Source organism: Notechis scutatus, chromosome 4 (genome assembly GCF_049901735.1).
Source record: "Notechis scutatus isolate UNSWTSFEM ecotype Mainland chromosome 4, rNotScu1.2, whole genome shotgun sequence".
Lineage (NCBI taxonomy): Eukaryota > Metazoa > Chordata > Lepidosauria > Squamata > Elapidae > Notechis > Notechis scutatus.
In genome coordinates, this window is record NC_142012.1 from 146,608,298 (window position 1) to 146,632,598 (window position 24,301).

General features: G+C 35.9%; 1 protein-coding gene across 7 annotated transcripts in view; it reads left to right on the forward strand.

The window, feature by feature from the left end:
* SCHIP1 (schwannomin interacting protein 1) overlaps window positions 1-24,301 on the forward strand; it is a 328,921-nt gene that overhangs the window by 267,269 nt on the left and 37,351 nt on the right. The window contains exon 1 of one of the 7 annotated variants that reach the window (XM_087965251.1): window positions 14,368-14,659. The exons of the other annotated variants lie outside the window; for them this stretch is intronic. Coding sequence (XP_087821377.1) covers window positions 14,630-14,659 — 30 coding nt within the window. The 5' untranslated portion in view covers window positions 14,368-14,629. Of the gene's footprint in view, window positions 1-14,367; window positions 14,660-24,301 lie in introns of those variants that run through there. 7 annotated transcript variants of the gene reach the window in all.

Genomic DNA, 24,301 nt, shown 5'->3' on the forward strand with positions numbered 1-24,301 from the left:
TCACTAGTCACTTTTTCAGTGCCGTTTTAACTTTGGTCACTAAATGAACTGTTTTAAGTCAAGGATGTGTTGCATTTTTTCCCTTTATCCAGCAAATAGAACTAAACACAATAGAACCAGGGTCTCCAAACTTGGCAACTTTTAAGACTTGTGGGCTTCAACTCCCAGAATTCCTCAGCCAACGTAGCTGACACCCACAAGTCTTAAAGTTGCCAAATTTGGAGACCTCTGCAATAGAATAATAAAGATACCAGTTTGTTTAAAAAAGAGCACAGAGTATATTGACCTAAAGAAAGTTTGTCAGGGGAAATCTTTATTTTTAGAAGCATGCAATTTGGGTAACAGGGGAATAAAGCAAATTTAAAAACATGTTGTCTTTCACACTGGAATATCACTTGTTGCAGGTTCGTGATTTGGTATAGTTTTGAAACAATCGTTTTTTTCCTCTTAAAAGCATGATAGTGACTTAATAATGCATTCAAAATAACATTTATGTTGATTGGGATAAATTATGGATAATATGGATTGCTTAATGCTTCATATAAATTTACTTGGGAGACAAACGACAAGTACGCAGCAAAATTCATCTTTGTGATTTTTATGAAATCTATATGGTCAAGAAATGGCTTGTTGATTTCATTTGTTTGTTAATTCAATTTCTGTGGCTCCCCATCTCACATTTTTGATTCCATGCCAGAAAATATGTGCATTTTAATACATTTAACATTATGTCATTTTTCTAATCTTAACTGTGACTCAGAAAGACTTGAATATATATTAACACAAATAATATTCCAAAAACAGGTCATTCCAAAAGTATGGCTAATAACAGACAGGAGTGCACAATGCAAGAATGCATAAGAATGTGTTGTGTCATTCTTGTAAGTAAGAGATAGATAAATAACTACCCATAACTAATATATTGCTTTATCTCATGTGCATACAATAAATGAGAAAGGAACTTAGTTTTTACTCATAGAATAAATTGTGGATTAAGTTAAAAGTCCATCAAGTAGATATTTTTATAATAAGAACCAGTGGGGCGCTGTTAAAGAAATACCATTATTGACAGATTTTTATGAGCTCAAATATTAGGAGTTATATGCTTGAAAAATATCTGTAAAACAGTAAGGCTTACTCTTGGATTAAAAAGTACCTGGAGTCCCTGATTAATAATATTCTTGTGATGCCTTATCAGTTTGAAACCTGGGTCACATTTATATACATATTGCACATTTAGTATACATCTTGCACCATCCATGCCCTTCAACCACTTGTAATCACATCTCCCAGAATTTCTATCCTCATTAGAAATATTCTGAATTGAACATCAGGCACATTTTGGTAGACTGTACATGTTCATATTGTAATGTGCATTTCAATTAAACCGTTAAGGCAGTTAATAATGGCAAAAAAATGAGATTTAAATGGAGAGGAATAGAAAAGAAAAAAAAATCAGCAAATTTAACTTGCAGATGCATTCATTAAGTTATATAATTGTATAGCTAGAGGCCAATTAGAGTGTGAAATGCCCCATGATGTCTGTTCTTCATTAAGGCAATCAAACTCGATTTTATTGAGGGCCGCATCAGGGTTGTATTTGAACTGAGGGGCCAGGTAGTTGTGGCCAGTTCAATGTCATTCGTATCAAGGGGCACCTATGGTGGCCCAAGTGCTCTGCCAGTGAAACGGTCTCATGAAACCCTCTACCAGTGAAAAGGAGCTCATGAGGTCCCTACGCAGCCCTCCTGAGCTCTGTTTCGCTAGTAGAAACACCACGGGCTGGTCCTTCACTGTTTGTAGGGGGGCCCCGCGGGCCAGATCCGATCAGAGCAAACGGTACCAGAGCACACAGGCCTTGAGTTTGACATTCCTGCAATAGAAGGACTTTGTCTCTGGTGTTTCAGAGTTCATCCCAGCTGGAGAAAACTAACCCTAACTCCCACTATCTCAAAAATGGCAAAATTAGCTTCCTCCAGTTGAAGAGAGGAATGTTCTACAGTTCCTTGGAATGTTTCATCTACAAAAGTAGAACATTTTGCATATGCCTATTTAAAATTTATCATGGCAGCAGGTGAGACCACATGGCAGATTTTAGCTTAAATTGGAAACTGAACAGAATCCAACTTGATGGAATTCCCAAAGGATTAGAAAACACCTAGAATACTAAGTCTGTAGTGTAGACTGAACAGAATGGAAAACCTCTGTCATTGCTGCCAAGCAATTGCATGGATGTTTCCATTAACTCATCAGGAATCAAACTCAGTCAAAGAAAGCTTTGTGATTGGTTGGTTTGCTTATTATTCGTTTTATTATTATTTGAAACTACAATAATTGAACTGATACCAATATTTTTTTATCCCAAATGGAGGTACCCATTCAAGTTACCAGATAGTTTTTCCAGTTATTCGTATGGTGATGATTTTAAAAGCCAGAAACTCTGCCTTTTTAGAAATAAATTATTGTAACAAATTACTTCTTATGTCAGGCCTTGGGCTTTAGCATCTGTCTCATCTTGTCTTTTATTCCATAGTTATGGAAGATAATTTGTGATATGTGGCACATGCTCTACTATTTTTACCTGGAAAATATTTAAAGGGAACTAATTTTCCTTAAGATTAACTTTGTGTAAAAAAATGTTTCTACAGGCATTTAATAGTAGGTGCATGTTAGTCATAATCATTCATTCAAACTGCAGCCTTCTTTTTTCCTTTCAGTAGCTTAAAGGATTAGATTTAAAAGTCATAGAAATTCCTGAAATACCAGGATAGGGTGTAACAATGAGCTGGCAGACAGTGGAACATTTCAACCAGCTTGTTGAATTCAAAACATGTAGGAATTTAAGCACTAGAAAGGTGTTATTTGTACTCATCGCAAAAGAAGGAAGAGATAAGAATATTTTGACCTCTTTTTAAGGAAAGTTCCTAAGCACTTTATCATGCAGTTGTGTTTGACATTTTCCTATTTACATTCTCTTTCTCACACATACACATACACACACCCACACACATTTATATAGAGATCCTTCTATATGTACCTATATGTATGCTCATCTGTATGTTCCTTAATTCAATTCAGGTAATCACTATGGCCTGGGAATGGGGAACATTAACATATTATAATGCTGATTACAAAAACTGCTCTTGGAGATCCTTTGAGAGCTATCATTAGCCCAAAAGATGACACTGGGGATTTAACTAAGTCTGAAAGATCAAAGGTGGAGTTCAAGGGTGCTGGCGGTGGACTTTAAAGTCTTAAATGCTAAGTATATAAAGCAGCAATAGCACTTAGACCACTTCGTGATGCTTTACACCCCTCTAAGAGGTTTACAAAGTCAGCATATTACCCCAAACAACCTAAGCCCCCATTTTACCCATCTCGGAAGGATGAAAAGCTGAGTCAAGAAGAGAATCGAACTGCTGGCAGTCAGCAGAATCAGCCTAAAATACTGCATTCCAACCACTGTACCCCCATGGCTCTTAAAAGTACAGGAATCCAGCTATACCTTACAGTCTGGCATCAATAGACAATAGACATCCTCATTTTGTAAAACCGTCTGAAATTTGTTTGGCCCATAAGGTGAAGGTTTGACTTTTGTGTGTATGTGTTTTACTAGCTTTATTTAGTAATTTTTCTACAGTATTTGGCTCTCAATTATCTGGATAGTTATAGTAAACATAACCTCAATTTTCAACCATTATGAAGCTTGGAATTTCCACTTTATGTCCTGATGGTTGTAAGTTGAGGCACCCATGTGACTGACCTGATTTTACGACATTTGCAGCAGTCCATAATTCATATTAAGTGAACATGACCATTGTAAAGTGAATATTGCAGTCATTAAACTTGCGGTCCTCAATGGGCATTTTTTGCCAAAAACTGAAAGGAAACACTGACCAAAAAATTATAAAATATGGTCAAATGGCTGTGGGGCATTGCAACAGCTGTAAATGCAGCTGGTTTCCAAGTGCCCAAAATATGATTATGAGACTGCATCAAACACTTGCTAAACTATTGGTCATAAGTCAAGGACTGTGTTAAATAATTTTTCTCAAATAAATAAACTTTATATTGTACATTATTACAATGTATAATATAAATCTTGGGGTTTTTCTTTTCTTTTTACTTATGTATTGGCTGCAGTATTTGGGATTTTGGAATATCCAAGATGAGGGGAAGAAAGAGGTATGGGCATGATTTATGATTGACAGTTGTTACCTGGAGAATGCTGTCCAAACTGGACAGGTGCTAAAATAATAGAATGCAGCAGCAGCCATTATTTATTATATTTCACAACCTATGCATTATCTGTGCTCAAAAGCATCATCTCAAAGGAAAGAACAATGTTATAAAAAATGTATGTTCAGATTGACCACTAGATGGTGGCCTGTAGCATTTAGATAAATGAAGATAGTTAATTGTTGAAATCTTGGTTTAGCCATGATTTTATTCGCTTTCTTTTATAAACTATTAAGTATGGAGAGACAATTTTACAGATGAATCAGATAGTCATTATCAAAACAACGTGTCAGCACTTCAAGGTAGTTTAGATTAGGAATCTAATGCCACGTAGGTCAGTACTATTATTATTGCAAAGCTACAGTAACAAAACCTTACAAGTCTGGATGTACTTCCCCCTCCTTTCTTTTATCTTCATAAAAATTAGGAAGGGTCTTGTCTGGGATGTTTGTTCAGGTTATATTCCTACCTAAAATTTATCTGAACATTTTCTTGGTACTGTCCCTTAAGGTAATTCTCTCTTCCCACTAGAGTAAAAGAAGCACTTTGTAGCTACAATATGTCATTGCAGCAGGTGGAAAATCTAGTTGCCTTTGGCTAATCTGAAAATTAAGCAGAGATGGATGTAGTGAGTATTTGGATGAGAGACCACCAGAAAATCCCCGAAGCTAGATTGGAAAGTTGGAAACAATCTTCCAGAAGAAGGCTTCTTGCATAATGTTAGCCATAATATGGATGTGTGCCCTTGTTGCAACCAGGAGTAAAATTTCAATCCAGGGAGACTTTCCATAACCAAAGGATTATTTTCCCAGTTGTCATTGTCTAACCCCTTTCTTATAAACATCAACCCTATGTTCTGCTTTATGTACAAGAAATTGTCCAGTTACACCAGAAAGTTTGAAATAGCTTGTGTTTCTACTTGGCTTTTAAAAAGCTTTTTTTTTTTAATTAAATAGAAGGCAGGGGAGATAGCTTCTCTGAGCTCACTTAAGAATTACTGAACCATGCTTATACTTATTCTAGTCAGTTTGCACAATAAATAGTTGCAGTACTTTTAGAACTGTTCAAAGTCCAGAACAGTTTCAATGCCTGTAAGCAGGGGTGGGATTCAGCCGGTTCGGACTGGTTTGGGCAAACCGGGTGTTAAATTTACATCTGGTTCACCAAACCGGTAGTTGAATTGACTGGATGGCCCTACCCACCCCGCCCCTCCCAGTAGTCTCCATGTGGCCCATTTTGGATGCAGGTAAGTGCAGGGTCTGTGAGGAGGGCGAAAAATGGCCCTTCCGGAAATCTGGAACCAGGCTTGTTTCCAGCTTCCGTAGGACCTCAGGACTCCAGGGGAGGCCATTTTTGCCCTCCCTAATGCCCGAGGGAAGCCTCTAGACCCTGGAGAAGGCGAAAAACGTCCTTCCCAGAAGTCCGGAAATAGGCCTGTTTCTGGCTTCTGGAGGGTCTCCGGAACCCGGGTGAAACTGTTTTCACCCTCCAGAGGCCCAAGGGAAGCCTCTGGACCCTGGGGAAGGTGAAAAACGGCCCTCCTGGAAGTTCTGGTAGGCCATCCCCATCATGGCCACGCCCACCCAGCAACTAGGCAGCAAATCGGTTGCTGGGATTTTTGAATCCCACCCCTGTCTGTGAGCTATATTATCCAGTTAGGGAAGCATTTTAAACCAAAATAACATCAATCTGAAACTTTTCTTATAGCTTCCTGTCAATCTTTTATTGAATATTTCCAAGGTAGCAATTTGTCTTCATCATCAGCCAACATTTTTGAACAGCCATCGCACAGTTATATTCATAGTCACTTAATCTATTTTTAAATACTTACAAGGGTGGGGGAGTTTTTCCTAATAAGGATGCCACATTCATTGATAAGTATAAGTGTTATATGCAAGTAGGTTATGATACCACAATTTTATGATCCGTGTAAAAACATCTGCAGAAAGAAAACCAATTAGCCCATCTTAAAAAGAATCAGAATTTATTTTGGCTGTTCTTTTGTTGTTTTACACCAATGGTGTACCTGGCAAAAGTCAGGCCAAAGACCTGAGAATTTGTGCAGTGTGAAATAGCTCTGAGTCATTTTGCCTATTAATATAACAGTAGTTTATGAAAGAGTTTTATTAGAATTGTTTAGGAGATATGTGACATGAAGAGACAATTTAATAAGATAGTTTATACATAAATATAATTTGTATAAGAGAGAAACATAGACAAACTCACAGAAATGTTTCTAACCCTAACAGAAATCATAATCTGCTGGAATACACCTTTTTATTTATTTAGAATAAATATGTATTCCTTTATCTGGAAAATATTCAAGTTGCAATCTTGGTTGGGTTAATAAAAATAAATCATAAAATATAATTAAAGCAATATAATTTGTAAAAAAAATGAAGATTGAGAAAAATGAAGGTTGAGAAGAAGAGAAAAATGAGAAAGATGTGTTTGAATGTAGATGATGAGAAACTGGAAAGAAAGAAAGAAAGAAAGAAAGAAAGAAAGAAAGAAAGAAAGAAAGAAAGAAAGAAAGAAAGAAAGAAAGAAAGAAAGAAAGAAAGAAAGAAAGATCCAAAGAGATGTTTAAAGAACAATAGTCAGTACTTGAAATAGTCTATAGGCCTTATGGAAACAAGTTTGACTTGCAATGATAAAAAGAGACAATTTATGGTATTAGTACAAACTACTTTTCACAGTGTTTCTTTTTTTAAAAACCAGTCTTTACCTTCTTGGGTTATTGTCACTTCTTCAGTCTGTAAAATGATGCTTACTCTGAAAGGGAATAGGGTGAGAGTCATGTATATACCAAACATTTTTATCAATTCTGAAGATAAAATACCAACCTGGATTACCTGTGCAGTATTTTAATGACTTTTCTATCCCTTTCTGGTGGTCTGCCTACCTATCTAAGAATCAAGCAAAGAATTTATGACACTAAACCTGTTCATGTGACAGTGCTTCCAGGGTCTTGAGTCCAACTGATAAGGTATACAGTATGACAGGACAAAGATTGATTTTTTTAATAAAAAAATTATAACATAATACAAGTAAAATTTCTTTTTTTGGGAATAGCATGGTCCCGGGTTATCACTTCTCCATACAGACACAAATTCAATTTCATATTCATCTTTGTGTTTTATTCCATATCTATTACTATTTTAACATTTTCTCAATAATTTTTCCCTTCCCTTAGTTTTCTCAATCTTACTTTTAATTATCTCATTCTTTTCTACATTCAATTATATATATCTTTTTCTAAGTTTCAACACCTTTCTAGTCATCATATTTATACTTTTGTCTGTCCTGTTTCAATTTCATATTTTCTTTTCTCATTAAACTAAATTTTCTCCTGTAGTTATTAATTGGAGTATGACACCTTTGTATCATTTAATTTTTATCCACTCAACTCTTATGTAAACTTCAATTTATGCCTTTACAATTATAACATTCAATATAACACATAACTTCCAGTTGAATTCTGCTTGGTACATTCTTAAAATACGCACTAAGTTCTTAAAGAGAAAATATATATATAACAATAATAAATAAAATACTTATTCTATTCCAATTCAGCTCTATCATTAATTTTAGTTATAATCTTTGACATCTTTAACATTTCTTTTCAATAGGATATCATACTTCTTGGAATACTTATAATATTTCCATAATTTTTCATGCTTCTTTCATATTCCTCTTCACTTAAATTTTTATAACACATTTATAATAATTAAAATGTTCCCCTCCTTTCCTAATTTCATTCTCTCATTCTCTTTATTTCATTTATTTATTAAACATTCCATTCCATTATAATGAGTATTTTATCTATCATTTTAATCACACTTGTTTCATATTTTCAAAGTTCATTTCTATTTCTAATATAACAATACTATCTTATGTACCCTTGCAGAATCCCCCTTTCAATTAAGTTTTCACCCATTATCTCTGTGTCTTGTACGTTTTCCCTATTTCTCTATGTCCTGATTCTGTCCTTTATAATTTCTTTTCCTTTCTCTCTTCTCCCTCTTCTTCTCCCTTCCCTTTTTGACCCCTTCTCTCTCTAATTCTGATTCTCTCTTCTGTAGTCCTCTCTTCTGTTTCTTCCTAATGTTGCAATTACTTTTCAAACTATTCTTTTTGGGGGTTGTTTTTTCAGATCTTAAATTTTTCACTCTCTTTCCCCCCTTCCCTTTCTTTTCACCACATAGAAATACTTGGTCATTGAAAATGGCTTCTTCTTTGTCCCGCCCTTCTTGTTCTACAGGCATTTCTTGTTGTTTCTCATAGTTCAGGATCTCCATTTCTAAAAATTGAAATACGAAGCCAAAAGAACCTCCTCCTTCTTGTGCATCTTCTTTCTGTTTTTTAAGTTCCATTCTCAATTCTTCCAAGAGTGATACCATTTTAAAAACTTTTAAACAACTATCCAATTAGTTTTAGTCCTTTAGATCCAATAGCTAAAAAATCCAAAAATCACCAAGTAATCCAAATAATCCAAAACTGTTTCTTCTTGCTTCTTTTTCCACTTTCTCTTCCTGGGGTTCTCTTATCTTGTTACAAAGTTTCAGTTAAAATGTATCTTTTAGGAATCTTGTTAAAGTTTCACTGTTAATTCCTTTCACTTCCAGGTAGTCTCCTTCATTTTTCCAGATCCCATCCTTTTGTTTCTTTCCTTCTTTTAAAAGTTTTTGAGAATCCAGAAATCTTTATTATCCCTTTGACATTTTATTTTCAGCTTAAATACCTGTTAATGTCAAAGTGGATTTTTGCCAGATTCTTGCTTAAATCTCTTAGTTGTCAATATAGGAAAGAAAAGAAAAAAAACCAAATCCTTTCCCTTCCCTCTCTCATTCGCAGCTTCAAAGTCTTCTTTGGGAACAATGTTATTCTTTATAATTCAAATTCCAGGGTACCTTGTATTGTTGTTTTTCCAGTTCGACCCGGTCAGCCAAAAACTTTCTCTTCTTCCTCCTGCACATTCTTTTCCGGTTGAGTTCTTCTTTGAGGTGGCCATTTCTGACCACCTCTGCAACCACCTTCGGGAAAGGGAGTAATGGCCAGCGGGAGGAGAGATGCGGCTCTCCTCGACCCTGCTGGCAATCTCCTCCCTCTTCACCACCTCTACAGAGTGGCTTAGCCCCGAAACCAGCCGGCTTGGGGCGCTCCAGCGGCAAGCACAGATTGAAACTGCACACGATCACAGATTTCGGTCTGTCGCCAAAGAAGCTCAAACCGGAAGTCAGAATACAGATTGATTTCTATCACTTGAACTTGTTTTTTCTCCCAGAAGTTGATATGTTTCTTCAATCAATTTAGTGTTCCATAGCCATAGCCAAGTCCATTTCCTTGCAGATTTTTTATAATTTATTCACAAATATTATTTTCCAAATCATTAAGTTGTACAGGTGGTCCTTCCCTTTTAATATGCTCATGCAGCCCAAAACTATACTTCTCTTTTCAACAGCAAGTCATACTTTCAAGCTGTATCCATACTTTCAACTTGTACCCAGCTTGTGATTAACTATTGCTCCAAAACCTTTCTCACAGATATCATCGTCATATAATATATTCCCTATCCCATACTTTATTCTTTCACTGTAGTTTTCCTTACATATTAAGGAAATATTAAGTAACTTAGCATTTTTCTGTTCCTCTCTTTATTTCCAGCTTGCTTCTTAATCTTTTAGCTAATACAGTTTGTGTTATCTGCAGATTTAATTAATGTTCCTTCCACCCTTTTCCCAGTCAGCGTAACTGAGTAACTGTTGGAGAGTTCCAAGGCCATTTCAGCTACCATTTCAGCCACTTTAATGATGAACCATCTTGGTGCTTGTTTATTTATTAGCTGTTCCATGCAACTGTCAGATGTTTGCTTAAATCATCTGTGACTTCAGTATTCTATTAATTCTAAATCTATTAACTCGTTTAAAAAAAAAGAATGACAATACTACTTTGAAAAGACGTATTTGTAATAAATCCATGCTGATATTACAAGATGCAGATGTCAACTCTGGAGCTAGCCTGACTGAGGCCATTTTGAGGCTCCAGAGTTGCCACAATTGAGATGAGGGTTAGGGAAGGGAAAATAGTGATAGCTGGAGTTTGGTAAAAACTCCAAAACAAAATAGTTTCCCTTGTGAACTAAGGACATTCCCACAGGTGGCTGAAGAAAGGAGGAGTGATGTTACCCAAGCAACCAGGTCACACCCTGATTGGACCATGTAACTGATTATTGGGGGGAAGGGGGAAAACTTTTCCTTTTAATTAGGTGAAAACTGTGGGAACATTTAGAGTTGGTTTTCACCAGCCTATGTCAATATGATATATCCAATAAAACTCTTCTTTGAGGAACATACCTGCCTCAGAGTTCTGTTTGCTGTGGGTGTATTACTTGGAACCCTGACAGCAGAATTGTATCACACCTGATCCATCAAAAGACCGTCACCTGACACCCACACCTGAAGCCCTTATAGACAAAAGAACAGTGATACTAACATCCCCTAGCCTCTGCTGAAGATGTTACTAGCCTTGTAACAGAAACCAACCCACAAGCTCAGAGAAGAAGACTTCGCCCTCAGAAACAAGTATATATGACACTAAAACATGTTAGAAGTTGCATTTTGTAAGCCCATTTACCAGCATCACAAAATTCCTCATTCCTTTTTTTTTTCAAGTTCTAAAGCTTCCAGAAATCATGCTGTGAATATCAGAAGTAAAATTTCAATTGAGCTTTGGCAGGAGAAAAAGAAAAAAGGAAACATACACAATCAACTGGAAAATTCTTATTTCTCATGCCATGCCATTTTTCCTGGCTTTTTGCAGTCCTTGATTGCTGACAAAATAACCTTTAAAATTCTCATTCCCCACCCTTCAACCAGAATGTGTATGTAGGAAATTGTGAAAAAAGTGTTTTGAGGAGTCAGATCATTTTATATTAAAACAATAATGCTTTGCACAGAAATAGTTCTGTGTGTTAGCATATGTAAAAGCATTATAACAACCTTTGGAAGGCCAGCTATGTATGTATACATGCACAGGCAATACTTGCACTCAGTGACATTGTTATGCATGCATATAACTTTTCACATCAGCTGTTCATTAAATCAGCTGCCCATGCCTCACTCAGCTATTGGCCTGAAGTTGTCTTTGGCTGTTCTAAAGCAGTGATTTCCCCTTAAGCAACCAGCAAGTCACAGTAGAATTGGGTACAATTCAGTACACTCAACCATTGATTGTGTTGAAGATGCTGTCAGTTGACAGCTAGGGAACAGCTTCATACTAGCACCTGTTTGCACTTTTAGGCTGGTGATGGCCTGCTCTCTGGCATCCAAGGCAGTATTGAGATTTCCTTGGAATAGAGATGGGCTAGTTCAAGAGTCTTCAAACTCCCAGAATTCCTGAGCTAACATGACTGGAGGAGGAATTCTGGGAGTTGAAGTCCACAAGTCTTAAAGGTGTCAAGTTTGAAGACCCCTGGGCTAGTTCTTTCAAACCAGGCTCTCCTTGCATACCAGCGTGTATCTAACTAATCTTCAGTTTGGTTAGTAAAGCTGGTTGGCTTTCCATCTGTTTCTTCATGAAGTACCCCTACTCCCCATTGACAGGATTTATTGGGCTGCTTTTTAACTATTGTTGTGCTGTTTTTGAAGCTTAACGCTATTCTTAACTAAAGAACACATAGTACTCTGATCTATCTAGTCCCCCAGTCTGTTCTCCCAATGGCTAGCCAATAGCATGAGGAGGCCCACTAATCTATGAGCATACGGCCTTCAGAGACAATCATGCAGTCATCAAGGTTAATTACCCATTGATTACCATGACTTCCATGAATTGATCCTATTGATTTTTGAAAACAGCCAAGCCGGTAGCCAGCACCATATGTCATGATAGCAAATTCCAAAGTTTGATTATATGGTAAGTAAAAGAATATTTCCTGATTCTTCAGTTCATCTGGTTCTGGTATTTAGGAAAATAGCTCCTCCTTGTCCACTTTATCCAAAGCCCCCAATGTCACAACCTTTTCTCATAGGGAAGCTGCTTCAGCCTCTTGATCACTTTAGTTGCCCTCCTCCGAACCTTCTTTAGCTCCACTATATCCCTTTTCAGATGTTGCAATTAAACTATACGCAATATTCTTGATGTAACATATGTTCAGAACCTGCCAAACCATAGCTCATGGGAAAGAACTGTCCAGTGGACCAGCAGAATTAAATGTTGCTTATGCAGCTCCCTTTAAGGCACTTATCAGCTGCCATTTGGGCTGTCACATCTATGAATTAATCCAGATCTCTGAGCCAAGAACTGTTCTCCTGTCCTCCCTCACCTGCTACCTCTCCCAGGCCAAGCAGCTGATCTCGCAGCAACACTGCCACTGAGGGATTGTTTTGCCAGTTGATGACACAAAGGTGTCATCTCTGCACATGAAATGCATACACTGTCTCTGATGAAAAGAAGCCATTGGGATTGGTATTTCAGTAACAAAATCTCTGGCAGTTTAGTTTTCTGCTTGTTAACTGGTGGGAGGAGAAATGTGAGGAAGACGCCTAGTTAATCAAGAAATGGAACCTAGGACTTTCAGTCTCTGCTTATATTAGAGGAGTGTGCCAACCAGAGAGTTGTTGTATTAACATCTGTAGCGCTTAAATTTCCATACTAGCTTCATGATTCTGTAAAAGCCAGTTGCTGCTTCTCTTTCTAGTCCATTCTACCTGGCCTGAGAATGCTGCCCTTGCTGTTTTGTCTTAAAAATAAGGAATACAGAGAAATAAACTGTAGCTTGGTAAATTGAAATATTTCTAAACCTCTTTTCTTTTTTCCACCTAATACTTTACATTTTGTAAAGCTCATATTTTTTAAAAAAAATCCTTAGAAAAAACAAGTAAAAAACAAACCTAAAGGATGTTTCCAAAATGTTTTAATTTGCAGAAGACAAGCTCTCACAACCTGGAAAACTCTGGATGGCAAGCTATCCCTGTGGTTTATTGCTCTCAATGTTAGGATACGTATCCTTAGTTCTAGTCTGCTTCTCTTTTTGGTTACTTTTCATCTATTGTTTCTCGTCTTGCCTTTTGGTGCTTTGGAAAATAGTTTGACCCCCATCTTATTTAGGGATCTTGTTATTTATTTCTTTTCCTCTTAGAGTAATTGGATGGACATAGATGTGTGCAAAGTTCCTCTGAATGTACATTAATCTTAGCAAAGAAACAATTTAACAACTTAACTGTTTTTCCCAAGAAAGATGCATTCAGGGATAGGATGTTGATGTGGAGAAAATAGCAGGATAACACATTATGTATGGGGTCTTGAACTCCTTTATAAAAGCAGGGGTATAAAATACATGAATAAATAAGGGCTGATCTGGGGGTTGCAATATTACTTAATTGACACTATGAAGCATCAATTAGAACAAACTCATAATTTGTTTTACTGAGATAAACTGAAACCTCTAAAATAGGAAATATGTCTTCAAATTCAGTGATGTAAGCCAATGACTTGTTTTTTTAAATCTATTCTTTGCATGTGGGAGGTGGTTTGCTATTCCAAAGGATCTCTCTTTTGGGTAAACACAGCTCAACAGTATGCAGAAGTAGATCAATAGCAATGCATCCTGTGGTGCTCAAGGCATTTTTGAAAAGTGTTTACCAAGTCTAATGGTTTATTAGAAAATGCTAGTTTGCATTGTTTTAGAAATTAGTATCTCCCAATTGTTGAATCTGATTTTAGTGATCTGTGTGGTTGTTCTGCTGAAGGAAAAAGATCCCATTTCTTTTTAACCCCTGATTTTAACATTTCATTTTCAGTGTGTTTAAAAAAATCATCAAAGCAACATTTTGGTACTTTCTTAAGATGGCTGACTTTGAAAAAGTTACACCTTCACGTTTGATTTAAAGTCTACTTATCAAGAAAAATGACTACAGGAAAGATAGGATTAGACCTTTGTGGCAGTGCTTAAGTTCGCCTTTTTCCTTTCCTTTTTCTTTTTAATGAGGACTAGAATATTTCCACTGTGAACTGCCTTAATAGAGCACCAAAAGATCACACTTGCGTCACACCAATCTTTTTCTTTGTGCCTATAATATAATTGGCTGATTGTGCTAGCAACGCGTGAGCTGCTCTCCCCCTTCCTTTCCCATCAGAGCACTCTTGGCTACCTATTATTAAGCCTTGTTGCTGGTTCCCTGAGAGGAACTGCTCTGCTGCTTCTTGCTAGCAAAGGCAGTGCCATTGCGCAGGTTGAAACAGCAGAAGCAGCATCCATTTTAATCTGCAGGAAGCCTCTCTCTCTCTCTCTGTAGAAAGCCGTCTTCTTTAGACCCAGCAGGGTTTCCAGCTTGCAGCTTCGGTAAACAGTCTCGGCTCTTCAGTCTGCTTTTCTGGATGATGCTCTGAGATGGTACACCAGGAAAACTGTTCTTATCAGGTAAGGAAAGGGATCTCTTTTACCCTAATCTTCCATCGGAAGAGACAGAGAAGAGGCCTCCCCCCCCTTTTTTTTTCAATGCAGCAAGTTGCTTCTTTTCAGCTTCTGCTAAACTGGGTAGCTTTTTTTTTTTTTAAGCTTATATTTTCTTCTTCTCTTCTCAATGCAGCTGCTAGGGGGTATGATGAGCAGGGAAGAAAATAATCCAAATATTTCTTTAAGGTAGTCGGTTGTTTAGTATCCGCTGCTAAATCTGTATCTATGTGCCTTCTTAGAGTGAATGAAAACAACTCTGGACAAAATAGTAATTAGTTCTGCTTCCTAATTGCACGTCATTAGGATTGAAAAACTGATAGATTTCAGTTTAATCCATATAACAGAGGATGTTGCTGGCTGCATTGAAGATATTTTGAGAAAATTGTTAACTGATGAAAAATAAATATTGTTAAAGTATATCTATTACAGCAGTTATGTATTCCAGCTTTCCTTAGCTTGTCAGCAGCATCATATATGTAGGTTTTAAACTAGCAAGAAATATGCCGATAAACTGCACCAAACATTTATTGTCATTTATCTTTACAATCAAGGTACTGTGTTTTGATTATAGTGCTTAGGTTTACTTCTTAGTTACTACTGATCTCGGGAGAAAGAAGTCGCTTCTTTTCTCAAGAACATCACTACTGGTTTTTCTTATGAACATTATAACACTTTGAAAACAAAACATATAAAATGTAGATAGCATGCAGTTTTGACAAATAATATTCTACCATTTTATATCTTTTTGTACAGGGACCTTTCAAGACTCAGTAGGAGTTATTGAGCTGTATTATGTTTAGACTGTGTGTAATTGGAAGGTGGTATCAAGAATCAGTGGTGTGAGAAATCTTATCATCAAAGCAATATAAAATCCTAAACCAAACTCAGATGTGTTTTCATTTCTAATCAGCATTTTCCTATAGTTTCTTTATAGTGGAATATTTCAGTGGGTTTTTAGTAGACGTGTTAGTTTATATAGTGCTATTCCCTCTTTTTTAAAATGTATTTTATGTTTTCAGTTTGTTTAGACAAATCGGCAACTATAGAAGAAAAGTTGATAGAGGACAAATCTGACATTATACTTTATTTTAAAAGATATGTCCCTGTATATAATAATTTAGATGAAAATCCAAGAAGGTAATGCTATCTGAGGACAGTGTAAGGAAAAACAACAACTGGCTTTTTAATTTTTAATAAATACCCAGCTGTGTCACAAAGAATTCTTTTAGAGCCATATTTTGAATTCTGGTTGATGTTAAAGGTCATCTTTTATCTCTTTTGAAAAAGAACTCAGTTCTTTAGCAAGTTTGATCAACAGAAAGTACACTGAGTAGTATCTGAGATACTAGAGTGAGCAGATTTTTATATAGTTTGGTATTTAAAATTTGGGTCCCTGCCATAATGAAATTGGTATAGATTATAAATTGCATGTTAACAGATAAAATCTTTGTAATAAACAAATTACTTTAAAAACAAAAAGAGGCTATCACGCCATTGTTAAGCAAAGGAAAAGGCAGACGTTATATGTTAATTCATAGTTTTAACCCAGCTGTGATACAGAATCTAGATTTTAGATTCTAATCGAAAGATAACATGATTAGATTCCCACAATGCAAGCAGTAAAAATATGCTTCTTTCATGGAGGGAAATAAAATCTTAAAATCACTGCCATCTGTGAGTAGATAATAAATGCCTTGTTTGCATCATTTTTCTAGATGCATTGAGTTACCTAGCTATTAAAATATAGTGTTCCATTCTTTTTAAAGATAAGCTATTCAAACATTAGAATCTTCATTTATTTTTTTATGTAGAACCAAAAATCACTAAGGACATTTCCACACTTTGGTTTCCCTTCCCTTATCATCATAATCCATGAATTGTGGCTTAATAGCCACAAATGAACAAACTAATGTATCACTTATTTTCTTCAGTTTTGCCCTTTTCTATGTGCCAAATGGACAAACAATCCAGAAATGAGAGAATTCTATATGAGGTCCAAAGCTGAGATGACATTTTATTCTGTTTAAACAAGCCAGGATTAGTAAACCAGCTTTGAATCTAATCTTGCTATTGGCTTGTAAACCGTTAGCCTAGGTTTTTTTTTTTTCATTGAAAATTCTCCCTCTTCAGAAAGAGAGGTTAAAAAAAAAAGTCTGCCAATGAATTGCTTATGCAGATTCTGATCAATAAGCAAGGTTGCGTGGCTTTCTTTGGGATTATTTTATTTATTTATTTTTTAAAATGGGTAATTAAATACAGAAAAACAAATCCATGTCCACTTTGTTTACAAGATTGTTCTGGTTACACAGAAGCCCCTCAGCATTCTTGGAATGAAAAAATAAAAAATGGTAGATGGCTGCAACCCAGTGTTTTTCTTTGATGTCTCCTTTTTCAGAAAAAAAATATATATAAGGGAAGCACAGGGATATTGTGGAGCAGAATGCAGCCATTTTACTTCTGGTTCATGTCTTACAACAGTCTGATCACCATGGCACTCATTTTGCAAACAACTACCTCCACCCCAGGGCAACCATTTTGTATGAGCATCTATGAAATACTTGCAATGTTCAAAATGCCTTCAATTTCAATGTTCAATACTTCAATGTTCAAAATGCCTTCAATGCCAATACAATTGCCTGTTTCTCTAACTAGAGCTTTATACAACCATGAAGAGAGGAAATACTAGTACGAGGATAAACCAACAGAAAGCAATGCTTTAAACATACATAGTACTTGTAGGAGAATGGATTTGAGTTATTCTTTTGAACATTAGAACCAGTTGTGTAGGTACAGTAGCTCAAAGATGTATTTGCTGGAAATAAACATTTTACAGTCAACTGTTGAATTTTTGTTTTAGTTTGTCTTCTTTTGGCAAGTAGAGATGAGAGAGAAAATCAATATCAGTGCATAAATAAATAAATAGGAGGAGAAAGGACCATTAGCTATGTTCACCACTATGAGTTATTTATAGAAACTAATAAAGGCAGGATAAAAAAAAAATCTTTAAAATGGATAAATAAAATGAGGATTCTTATGAGCTTTCATATTTAAAAGGTAATATTTTCTTTGTTTAGTAGTGTTGCTTCTGCACTCCTTGAATGTGTGTTTTAGCAGAGGCTCTGTGTACGGATACATCAAGTACAAATTTCTCTACCAATAAAGAATCTAGATTTCTGGACTAAAGTCAGTTTGTAAAATCACATACTATTGGTGGTTTTATTGTGGTCTATGAATGATGGCTAATGAATTATGACAAATCTGAAAGGAACCAAATTTAATAAGGCTGGACACATATGAGCAAATTAGGTGAGCTCATTCTTTACACTAAGCCAGAGATAGACAACAAGTTCAATGCAAGTCATCTCTGACATTACATTGCAAGTCATCTCTATCCAGTTTCAACAGGAAACCGCCAAATGCTGGAAGTTAAGACCTACATAACCTATACATTGTTTATAAGCAAACATTCCCTTCCTAAAATCAAACACTACAAGGGGAGGGGTGGCTGAAAGTTATGGTTCTCATACTCATTACGATTCTGCTCCCAACTATGAAAGTACTCCAAAAGATTTCTAATGCCCATCCACTACTTAACTTTAATCCTGCTCTCCTGTAAACTAGAAAGCCAAGATTGAATTTATGCACATCCACACCAACTGCATGACAGCTTGCCCAATGTGTAAACTTGTGGCTAAAGTTTCAACATTATCTTGGTAGGCTAGAATAAAATGAGTTAATTGAGCCACTAGTTTTGTATGAGGCTAAATTGACATTTAATTTTAGACTTTGTCAACAAAAATATAATCTAGTTTCAGTCTATTTGGTCAAACCCTGTCTCAGTTGGGTGCCCAGTCTGGATTCACACATTAAGAAAAACTCAGAGAAATTGGATTAGATTCAAAGAAGCACAGTGATGATGATCAGGGTATCAAAATTAAATTTTCTAAGACGTTGCTATTGCACTGGATATTTTCCTAGAACTGTGCTTTCTAATAATTGCAAAGATGAATTTTTACCATTCTTATGTCCTCTGACATTTTCATGGCTGTTCTCCAATCTGTTACACTGTCACAACACATTCAGAATCCATTAGTGTATGACTGATGATACGTAGGAATGTGCCAGTGTTACACTGAAGATAATTTTGAAATTTATCAGTTAGGTTGGGTTTTCACACACATAAACATTCACAGGATTATTCTCAAATATAGATATCTTGGTATTTTAAGCTGACTTTAGATCATTTATGGCCTTGTTACCAATGTAGTATTTTGTTTTCATTTATTTTAAACTCAGGATGTTTAAATATTTTTAATATTATGTCATGGAGGAAGGGAGGGAGGGATTTAATTTACTCCATTGTCAAAGTAGGCTATATATTCCTAATCTTCATTCTCTTATAAATTAACCAAATTTATTGAGAAAACTTTGGTGAGAGACTGTTCAAAGATGTTTGGAAGTAATAAGCTTTGAGCACCAATGAGTCTTTGAAGCAAAACATATAATCTACATACTTGAAGGATTCCCCTGATATTGTAGCAGAAAATGCCTCATTGAAGCCACTTACAAATGTTTCCCTAATGTAAACCAAACTAGATCAAAAATGAGCAGCATATATGAACGCTAATTTTTTTTATATCTTACGTCAATTCTCACTATTGAAATGGATTTATAAGGGTTGAATAAAAATTAATTAAGCCAACAGAAGGCAGTAGCTATGACATGTTCTTTAACAGCTTTTTCCCCATTTTGCTAGTGGGAACCTTCTGTAAGAAAGTGTCTTGTTACTTATTTTATTTTATTTATTTATTTATAAAATGTATTGGCCATCCATCTTACCACATGGTAACTCTGGGAGGCTTACAGTCCTAAGTCTGCTTTAAGGAACATGTAATGGTTGATTTTTTTAAAAAATTGTGATAGAAGTCACTTCCTATAGCAGTTAATCGATAAATGTAAGTTGCTTGTAAAAATGAGTGTGTTAATATGAGTACTCTGTATCACTGGGTAAAAATGTAAAAGATGTTATACTTACAGTTTTTGAGATGCAGATGGTATTATTCATATGGGTTTCCTTGATCATGGCACCACTATCAACTTAGACTACTATATTGCAAAAATCAAAAGTTTGAAACAAGGATTAAGCAGAGTTCAGAAATAAAGGAAGGAAATTTTGTTGTAGCATGACAGCCCTGCTCCTCCCATCTCATGAGCCACCCAAGAGGCAATTGCAAGGTTGGGTCTCAGTGCCTTATCTTATCTGCCATACTGTCCAGACTTGGTGTCCTGCAAATTCCACCCTTTCCCAAAACTGAAGAAATACTTTCATGGCCATGAAATATTTTCATGAAAGAACTGCAAGGACTTTGTTGAAGAAGCAAAGTATGAGGTGTTGATTGATCGGTTTTTCCTTGCTTCTGAATGTGCCATGTCCTCATTATACCCAATTTCCAAAATGAATTGAGTAGGTCATAGCAGTGTAGAAAGCCATTGGGTTGGAACAGAATGATATGGGGGATATAATTTGGAATCAAAAGGCTTTATAAGATGGAAGATTGGACATCTTTAATCACCCTGGAAAAGGGTAAAATTCATTGGAAAATATTTCTAAAGAATTGTGTTTAAGATTATATTTTTAAATTTTGCTATCTATGTTGTTTGTAGGCACAGAAATTTATTTGTGATGCAAGAATATTCAATTACCATACATTGTTCTCGTAGGAAAATACACAATTTTCTGCTATTGTTACACTGATTAAATGCAAAGAAGTATGATTTTTTTTAGTTGTCAACAGTACCTTAGGAAGATTTTGTCATACAGTATTTTAACATTCTTAGCTAATAAAACTTTAAAATCTCCACTTTAGTAAATGAATAGATTTTTCACAAAATGAGTAGATTTATCTTTTTGTTTGCCTGGTAATTGAACAGGAAAAGGGAAGAATTAATTTTAGTAACACTAGGAAATGACTGAGTCAGCTGTGAAGATGGGAGCCATAAAAAAAAGTAAAGCATATTAACATAATTCCTATGTGCAGAAAAGTAATTACACAGAAGCCTATAAGAAAAATAATTGAATTTAGCTTGCCCGGCATACTAATGCATGTCTTCTTCTTTTAAACTTTTGAGTAGTACATACTAGAGGTTTTAAGTCTTTTACAATTGATGTAAATGTATTGTAGGATCAAATATTTTCTGTATATTTAATAGATTTGAAAGGGAAATGTTAATAGCAGTTTTATTGATATTCTGGTACATAGATAGCATTCATATCACAATTTTATTTTACTAAGTGGATCTTCCACATTTTTTTCTTAATAGTTTTACCCATTGCAGTGGAAGCCACATTTTTATGTCTGAAACACTTAAAAATAGATAAAAGTAGATATCTAAAACAATATTTGCATATTTGAAATCTCAATTTCACTGGAACTTAGAAAATCCTAAAACAGTATCCTCTTTTTTGCTTTATTTATTTTTTATTATTTTCTTTGTATATTTTCTTTTGTGGCTTATTGGGTCTAGCAGATTAAATGCCAGAAACATTATGTTCAAATTTTCTGAAAATCATGACTAACCATTGCAGGCTTATGACTTGCTAATTATTTGACTTGATCATTTCATCTGTTCCTTTAAGTGTAACAGAAGGACAAGCTTGGAAGGTTTGGAACAAATGGATCATAGCATTTTGTTGATCCTAATTTTCTTTCACTAATCTTAACTATGTTTTCTTTGGAAAAGGTAGGTTTTAAATCATGAGCTATAGAAATACCTTCTTTAAAAAAAAGTTTGGATTGACTTCAAACAAAACATCAGTCTACAGTTAATCCAAAATGGATGGAAACTTCTGAATTTCAATTCAGTCATGCCAGAAACTAAGTTGGCCTTGAGCTAAATCCAGTAATATATAAAATGCAGTTTACTATATATTCAATTGCAATTATAATTATTCAATGACAGTAAAAACCTTCATAGAACAAGGAGGATGTCTGAACATCCCTCATTGAAACTACATTTGCCAACTGATACCATATTCTAGATGTGTTTGGACTATAATTTCCAGCTAGAAGTTCTGCCAACACATCTGAACAATAGTAAGTTGGAAAAGAACTAATGTCTTTTGTGTAAACTGTCTGAGAAACAACTTACAGCCAATGTTGAAGAATAATGTTCTTCAGAATAATGTTCTTCAGAAGTAGCTGAGTTTTCGCTGCTGGTTATAGGTTCTGGATATGGTGGCTTTGCAGTATCTGGAATCCCATTCCCAACCCCAGTTTAAAGCAAAATACTCTTATAGTATCTCATGTGTAAGCTGGTGATAAGTCTCCCTACCCTTCCAATAAAAGATAACAGCATGAAAGGGACTTCCTCAATTAAATAGGTGTCAAGGTTGTTGAGACATCTCTCAAACATTAAGTCATAAAACTGTAATTTGAATCAACACTTGTTTATTGTTAGGTGTAGATACCTTTTTGAGTAAATCTTATTGCTTATTTTAACAGAAAAGCATTGAAAATTATTATGCTCTTTGGCAGGTGCCTCAATCTAAAAGTAATTCTTTTGGAGTAATTGATTAGGATTGCAGATGAAAGAGATAGAGTTACAAGAATTTGGGCAAATGGGTGATTTCCCAGTTAGGGCAGTGACCCTTTTATAACCTTCTTTCTAACTATTTCCTGTGATTCATCAACAAAGCAGGTATTTTCACTGATAATGGAAAAGCTTGTAGCTGTTAATATGACCATCTCCTGAATTTTTATCAGCATGAGAACTCACAATTATAATCATGCCTCTCAATTTGCAATGACTTTGACAGTGCAGTGTTGTTGGCAATTGGCTAAAAAAGGGTGCTAATAGGTCCCATGTGACCTCTTGGCTAAAGGGCTGCCCAACTCTATACAATGATAAAAATTAAACAGCTAATAACTAAATTTGTCTCAATGTGACTTAACCCACATCATTTTATCCAGATTCTTCATGCTCATGTAATGTAATTCACTAACATTTTGAGAACAATACTTAACAGATAACAGATAATCAGAGTTGGAAGGGAACTTGTAGGTCATCTAGTCCAACCCTCCATCCAAGCGGGAGACCCTAGACCATTTCTGACAAATGGCAGTCCAATCTCTTCTTGAACGTCTCAAGTGATGGAGCTCCAACTACTTCCGACAGCAAGCTGTTCCATTGGTTAATTGTTCTCACTGTCAGAAAGTTTCTCCTTATTTCCAGGTTAAATCTCTCCTTGTTCAGTTTCCATCCATTGTTCCTTGTCTTGCCTACAGGCGCTTTAGAAAATAGATTGACCCCTCCTCTCTATGGCACCCCTCAAATATTGGAAGACTGCTAACATGTCTCCCCGATCCTTCTCTTCACTAGACTAGCCAAGCCCAGTTCCTGTAACCGTTCCTCATACGCCTTAGTCTCCAGTCCCCTAATTATCCTGGTTGCTCTTCTCTGCACTTTTTCTAGAGTCTCAACATCTTTTTTATAATGTGGTGACCAAAACTAGATGCAGTACTCTAGATGTGGTACAAAGGCTTTTTAGAGTGGTATTAGTCCCTCACTTGATCTTGATTGTATCTTAAGATTGCATTAGCTTTTTTGGCTGCTGCTGCACACTGCTGGCTCATATTTAGCTGGTTGTCCAGTAAGACTCCAAGATCCCTCTCACAGTTACTGCTATTGAGCCTGGTTTCACACAGTCTATATGTGTACTTTTGGGTTTTTTTTAATTAAATTCTTAATTTGAAACAGAGTTTCTCTCTCGCAGGCAGTTCTGCTTTGGTTATCTTCTGTTTTGGAATCTTAAGGATAATTTAAAGTTATGTTTGCACAAGATCAAAAGAGAAATAAAGAGCTACTATTATGAAATTAACTAACAGCAGTACATCAAAGTGAGATGCCTCGAAGTTTTGTGAGAAAGCCAAACCAACTCCAGATGTCCAGTTGGAGAGGCTGTGAAGAATGTCAAAACATATCCAAAATATTTGCTCAAGCAAACTAACAAAAATCCCAAGCACTGCAGGAACTGGCACCTGTTTATTCCAGAGGACTTTTGTCTCTGTGAATTGATTGTTCTTTGCAACCAAACAGTAATGTTTCTAAAGTGCAGTTGGATTTCAGAAATGTCTCTTTTATTACTACATTAAGAAAAAAAATTGAGCAACTCTCTGAACCAAGGACTTACACTCTAGATCTAGAGCAGGGGTGTCAAACTCAATTTCATGAGGGTTGTGTTTGACCTTGGGGGGGGCGCATGGCTGGGATATGTGTGGCCAGCTTGATATCACTCATGTCTGGGCACTTGTAGTGGCCAAGTGCTGAGGCAGGACTTCCCTCAGACTACCCCAAGCTCTGTTTTTGCTGGCAGAGGGCTGCAAGAGGCCATCACAGCTGAAAACGGAGCCTGGGAGGGGCCCTAAGCATTGTTTGACACCCCTGAGCTAAAAGGGAAGATTGTCTAGGAATTGAGAAAGTCCAGAAATATTTCACAAGAAGAGTTCTTCACTCCTCTACTCGTTGTAGAATACCTTATGCCACCAGACTTGAAATTCTAGAACTAGAAAACCTTGAATTATGCCGTCTTCGGTCTGATTTAAGCAT